This window comes from Chinchilla lanigera, unplaced genomic scaffold (genome assembly GCF_000276665.1).
Source record: "Chinchilla lanigera isolate Chin_1 unplaced genomic scaffold, ChiLan1.0 scaffold00006, whole genome shotgun sequence".
Classification (NCBI taxonomy): Eukaryota; Metazoa; Chordata; class Mammalia; order Rodentia; family Chinchillidae; genus Chinchilla; species Chinchilla lanigera.
Genome location: NW_004955407.1, coordinates 29,515,458 through 29,521,955, shown reverse-complemented (window position 1 = coordinate 29,521,955; position 6,498 = coordinate 29,515,458). Strand labels below are relative to the sequence as shown.

General features: G+C 37.0%; 1 protein-coding gene across 1 annotated transcript; it reads left to right on the top strand.

Annotated features, from left to right (window-relative positions):
- The first annotated feature begins 1,330 nt into the window (after positions 1 to 1,330).
- Positions 1,331 to 2,556, top strand: Cldn17 (claudin 17). Its single transcript, XM_005375623.2, has one exon. It carries the CDS (start codon positions 1,514 to 1,516, stop codon positions 2,186 to 2,188), a length of 675 nt encoding a protein of 224 aa, XP_005375680.1. The 5' UTR covers positions 1,331 to 1,513; the 3' UTR covers positions 2,189 to 2,556.
- Positions 2,557 to 6,498: the final 3,942 nt, after the last annotated feature.

The following is a 6,498-nucleotide window of genomic DNA, read 5'->3' as shown; positions in this document are numbered from 1 at the left end:
CTCTTGAGTATGCTGCCTTCTGAATAGTTTTCATCCTTAAAATGAGTTCTTTTAGAATATAGAAGAAAAAGGAAAAGGTCTGGGCTTTCCATATTCAGGCCCCAGTTCATAGTCAATGTCAGGAAAGGGGTAGTCAAGTACATCAACTGCACTCTTGAATATTGAAGTGACCTCAATTAATTTTTTTCCTGCTTTGAAAATTATCCAAAAAACTATTGAAGAGTAGTGTTGAATTTCATATGTTGTTATGAAAATCTTTAAAAGAAAGCATCTGTCACTTCTTTTTTGAATGAGACTCAAGACAGGGGCAAAACAAGTGCGGTAGAAGCCAGATTTGTCAGTGGGTCGCTGGCCATTTCCCACGCCATTCGTCTTAGCCAGTACACTCTAGTCTTCACACCCTATCTCTGGCAAGTAAAATAAAAATGTGGTGTCCTTGCAGATACCTTCCAACTCTAAAGGTTTTCTACTATCTGAATTGTAAGTAATTTCACAGTGAAATTCAAAAGACCTTTTTATGTTGTTCTACAAAATGAAATATACTTTTTTATTTGGTACTGGAAATCAAATTCAGGACCTCATATTTGCCAGGCAGGTGCTACACCACTGAACTAAATCCCCAGCCAAAGTGAAATACAGTTTGGGTTTCCATAAATGTGACATATTCCAAGTTGTCACTGAAGAAACATCTAATGAAAGTTTACATGCTAACTATATTTCAAAAGAGGGAGAGATGGTACTTAACCACTCATAGAATAATTATAAGTAAATCCAAATCAATTATGAGGAGTGCTTTACTATGCTCTTACTTAACAGAGCTGAAGAAGAAACTGTGAAATTTCAATTTCTGCTTAAGACTCTTCCTAAGTATCAATAGTTTTTGTAGGAGTTTTGAACTTAATGCCTAAATATTTGTCTCTACCTTGAAGTCGTTATGAAAGCAAGAGTTGATTATTTGTATTAAGAAAAAGTGGTTCATATTAGAAGAAAATAATAGTCTCAAGTTCAAAGTGTTTTTTCAACTGCTGCCTAAGGGGCTAAAGGCTTTGTTGTATGATTTTTAGTTGTGGCTTACCACATATATTTACATTACCATATCAGAGTGATTTTTAGAAGGAAGTTTTCAGCTTTACAATTAGCAATCCACAATGGAAGCTTTGACACTTAATTACACCATTGCTAAGACAATAATAATATGAGAAATTCTAAAGCTGAATGCAGTATACCTTGACACGCCTCTGGCTGCTTTCTTATTGGCTGGGCAACAATTATATATGACAAGTGAGTAATCCACACAGAAATGAAGATGTGTGTACCGCGTTGGCATGCAGTTACAGCAGGTGCTTCTAGTCAGGCCAAGTTCAATCTCTGCTTTTGATTTGGACTAAAACATGACGGCCAGCAGCTGTGGAGAATATCATCAGAGACTGCTCTAGACTCCAAGAACCTCGTACATTCTGCATTTTAGCATCTTCTACCATTCTAGGTTGGATTACAGTTCAAAGGAGAGAAGATGGCATTTTATCCACTGCAAATTGCTGGACTCGCTCTTGGGTTCCTTGGCATGGTAGGGACCCTGGCCACAACTCTTCTGCCTCAGTGGAGAGTATCAGCTTTTATAGGCAGCAACATCATTATCTTCGAGAGGCTCTGGGAAGGGCTCTGGATGAACTGTGTCCGACAAGCCAGGGTCAGGCTGCAGTGCAAGTTCTATACTTCCATGCTGGCCCTCCCGCCCGCCGTGGAAACAGCACGAGCCCTCATGTGCGTGGCCATTGCTCTTTCCTTCATTGCTCTAATTATCGGCATCTGTGGCATGAAGCAGGTCCAGTGCACAGGTTCCGACGAGAGAATCAAAGCATATCTTCTGGGAACTTCGGGAGTTCTCTTTATCCTAACAGGCATCTTTGTTCTGATTCCAGTGTGCTGGACAGCCAATATCATCATCAGGGAGTTCTACAACCCAAACGTCCCCATCGGTCAGAAACGAGAGCTGGGCGCAGCCCTTTTCCTGGGCTGGGCGAGCACTGCGGTCCTCTTCATCGGAGGGGGTCTGCTCTGCGGTTTCTGTTGCTGCAACAGGAAGAAGCGGTGGCACAGATACCCAGCCCCTACATACTGTGTGCCACAGAAGGAGAAGCGAAAGAACGCGACAGTGCTCAAAAAGACCTCCACCAGTTACGTCTAGTGCTCGCTTTCAGCACCAACTACGGATTACGGTCAATGCATTTATTTAAGTCCTGAAATTGTAAGTACTTCAGGCAGGAGAGCTTTGCTTCGTAGCTACATTTAAAATGAAATGAGAATTGTAATTTGTCACCTGAGGTGGAAATGTAAAATAACCTACTTGTCTGTTTTAATCTCTTGTGTATAAATGCATCTCTTATTTATTGGACTCAACCTCCATTTCAATTTATGTGGTCTAAAATCAAGTGTATTCTTAATCATTAAAAAGTACATAATGCTGGACTATCCCTTTTTGACTATCATATCTTTTTCTGGTAAGACACATAAAATTGCAATTGACAATCTATAAAAGTAAAACATAACCTATTATTTCTCCTCCAAATTGTTTCTTATACATTTTAAAACAGCTAAGTGGTGATGACCTTGAAGTAATCATCTTGGAAAACTTCATCCATCGATGTTTTTTTTGTTGAATTTATCCAAATGGGGAAATTCCTGGTCAATGAAAAGGTGTTTATTTTTAATTTTTTATATTTTGTACACTACACACTAAAACACATTTTTTAAGATAAAGCTCTGGCCTCTCTAAGATCATGCGTAAAAATGGCTTCTAAGTTCCCAATATAACAGTGTAACTTCCTTAGACTTACATATTCAAAAGGAAATAATTTATAAATGCAAAAGAATATGCTCTCATAGCTTATGATTTCTATTTCTGAGCAAACAAAAGTATCTATCTTGATAGGGCACATCAGTACAAAGGTACTCACAAATTCTAGTCAAAAAAGATACACATCATGCTCAGAGAATTTAGATTTGGATGTTGAAAGCAATAGTTTCTGTTCCTTGTTTTATTCTTTAGTCACTGTACAGGTCTAAGCATGCTATTCAAAAAGAAGGATCAAGGTGATCCTTCAGGCAATTAGGTCTTCTTAAATAAATATCTCCTTTTCAGTGTGTAATAAGCAAATGGTTATGGTGAAGGCATTTTATGTTGCTTTAATTATATACATTCTTTTTTTAATTGTTCACTTCCCAAGTGTATATACCAATGTGCAGGTTCAAAGTGATGTGGGGACAGCTGGGTGGGAATGGGTGGGGAATATTTGTGAGGCAGGATTTCTCCTATGGTCTGCTTGTGCAGAACCCCAATATTTTGTGAATCAATGCTTATACATTCCATTTCATCCTTCACATACTGTTTTTATCTTATGATATATGTAATGTATAATATATAAAAGCAAAAAACTGAATTTATTCATGAAATATTTATTGCATGTTCATCCTTATAGGAAAATAATAAAATTATATATTATAATTATTGTTGACACATCAATTTAGAATAAATTTTTGTCCTCAAAAGTTCTCTTGTTAACTGACTTTAAATTAACAATAATTCAAGGTGATATCATGATCTCAAAACTTTATTCCATTCTACAAACCACCAATAATGCCTCAGATATTCAAAATCTTTAGTAATATAACATTGTACTGAAACCATTAGTGATATTTAAATAAGGGTCACATAACTGTAAGTATGTTCACATAATTTCAATAAAAATTTAAAAAAGTGATTTAGATGGGGTTTTTCTAATATTTATTTTCTAAGTTAACTTTGGTTGTATTGAAAAGAACTAATTTGTCTTCTGCAATCAAATAAGTAAGACAGGAAAAAAAGCAAAATATATACCTAAAGTTTGTCATGGATCATTTGTTTTCCCTTTTCTGTCACCCAGACATAATTTGTCTTACAAGGATGGGATTCTTATATTAAATGAAGTATGTGATTCTGCTGGTCAGAGGATCAGAGAGGAAAGGTTTAACAGTGGGTGGAACAATGCAATAACATTAGCTTCTAATTGTGTGTCAAAAACTCGAGAATTAACAATTTTGATGCTTGCTTTTTCATTAATCAAAGTGTACTTTTGAAAAGTTATTTCTACATCCCCTATTTGACTGCAATATTTTCTCTACTGCACCAATAAGAAAGTTCAGGAATTTTCCATGAATTTGAAGATATATGAGGAATGTAAATCTCATACCACACATGTAGGCATGCAAAAAATATATATCCTAATTTTCTAAAATTTAACCAAACTTCAACTTGTGGATACTTTCTCACATATTTCCCAGTTCTTGGCATCTTATGCCAGTCATGCTTAGCAGTAGTTGAGGTGACGAGTTCAGGAGATCAATCCCAGGACAGTATCAGTGAAATTATCTATTATACAGTCTCCTTGCTCTTTTTATGCTTCTCGGGTCTGTCATTTCTGTGCCATACTTGGTCATCTTCTGAAAGACTTATTCTTGAATCCTTTGTGATCACTGGATTACAAACTTAGCTGCATATTAGAATTGTGTTGGGGAACTTTGAAAACTACCATTGCATCCAATGTTAAGATGATCTCTGCCACTAATTCCAATAGTTTTGATAAAAAACTTGACCTGCTGACTTGGTTAACAGCTGCCCACTAGCACTGATACAGAGGACAAATGACTGCTTCCCCCAAAATCTTGTTTTTCAACATTACCTGCACAACCTCCCTCCTTCTACTCCACTTTATAAAACTTGAACAATTTCATACAGGCTTTCAAAAACAAAATACACCAAAAGTGAAATTCTCCTACCCTATCTTGATTTTGCTATAAACCCAGTGAAGTGCATAGCTAACTATATTGTAGAGTGAGGATCTCAGGAAGGAAGCAAATATGAGGAAGGAAAAACAAATTATTATGGCATAATGTTATCCAACACACACATGGCCAAAGATGTTCCAAAATTTGATTCTTGGGCCAGGGATATAGCTCAGCGGTGCAAATGCCTGCCTAGCAAGTACAAGGTCCTGAGTTCAGTTCCCAGTAAAAAAAGAAAGAAAGAAAGAAAGAAAGAAAGAAAGAAAGAAAGAAAGAAAGAAAGAAAAAATATGATTCTTTTGTAGATTACTAAAACTCAAGCCAATAATTCTTTTCCTTTACAAAAAGTCTTGACATAATCTAAACCATTGTTTAGGGCTATCTTTCTGGTAAGACTCACAATGTGGAGAGGGTAGATTTCAGTACTAACATAATTTTACTAAAGAAATTAAAATTTACAAAGTTACATGACTTGGCACATAGCTTACACAGAGAAACAAGGAATCTAAAAGTAATAATGAATTGTGATTTAATACATATTTAAGGAATGATCAAGAACCAATCTGCAGAGAGGATAGTAGTTTGAGATTTTAACTAATATGGCTTCCTTCCTTCCCCAGGATAGAGATAAAACAATGGAATTCAGAAATGTAAAGACAGCTGTTGGTTTTTGAGTGTGAAAAACATGAACTGAGAGGAGACTTGACAAAGAATAGTATGGCTCAGTCATGTGGGAGCCAAGATTTTCTCACACTTAAGATTATCAAATGATTTAATTCTGTGAGGATAAAGCAGAAAGAAGCTCAGTGAAGAGTGTGTACATAACAGTGGATCACTGGAGAAGAGGCAGGTGCTCTCTTCCTAGCCTGGCTCCTAGACACTGAGCCACACAGAAATGATAAACTCTCGGATGGGTTTGAGAGTCTAACGACAGATATGAACTCTAGCTTGACTCAGATAGTGGAGTATTTAGACAGATTTTCCCATGCCTTCCCTGCATTGAGAGATGAGACAAGTCTGTGATGTATGTAGCCTAAAAGGCCAACAATAGCCTTACCAAGTTGCCTACAGCTAGACACTATGGGGACAAAGAACACATGTCCAGCCCCCTGAGAGTGTCCTTCTCAGAGGCCTAGACTTCAGGACCAGGAGAGTCCATAATAATACAAGCATATAGGTAAATGGCCCATCCATGACCTGTTTGACCTCAGATTCATTCTTCACTCTTAATCTGCACTAATCTGTGTCGCCTGGAGGCTGGTGCTCAGGGGTTGTGTAGTGGTGTGCTAGCGGTGGGTAATGAGAGGGTCCCACCAGGTCTGAGCAAAAAGAAGAGAAAAGCTTCCAGTTCCAAAGAATTTAAAAGCAACAGTATAACTAGACTATTTGAATATTGGGTCTCCTCATTACTAGTTTCACTCACTGATCTTTCTAATTAATTACAGTGATAAAGTATCTCTTACAAAGCAAAGTAAATGCTGATCTAAGCTCTGAACAGTTGTTACTTTTGTCACACAGATAGATGACAGATTGTGTACTGGCTGAAATGCATCTCCATCAATAGTTGAAGGGCTGGTGTCATAACTCCAGGTTAAGATGTGGCTTTATTTAGAGATAGTTTTCTATGGAAGTCATTAAATTAAAATGATGTCACTAGACTGGGACCTAATCAAATAT

What these genes read in the sequence shown, in the direction of transcription:
- Cldn17 (XM_005375623.2), top strand. Translation starts at nt 1,514, where the DNA reads ATGGCATTTTATCCACTGCAAATTGCTGGACTCGCTCTTGGGTTCCTT.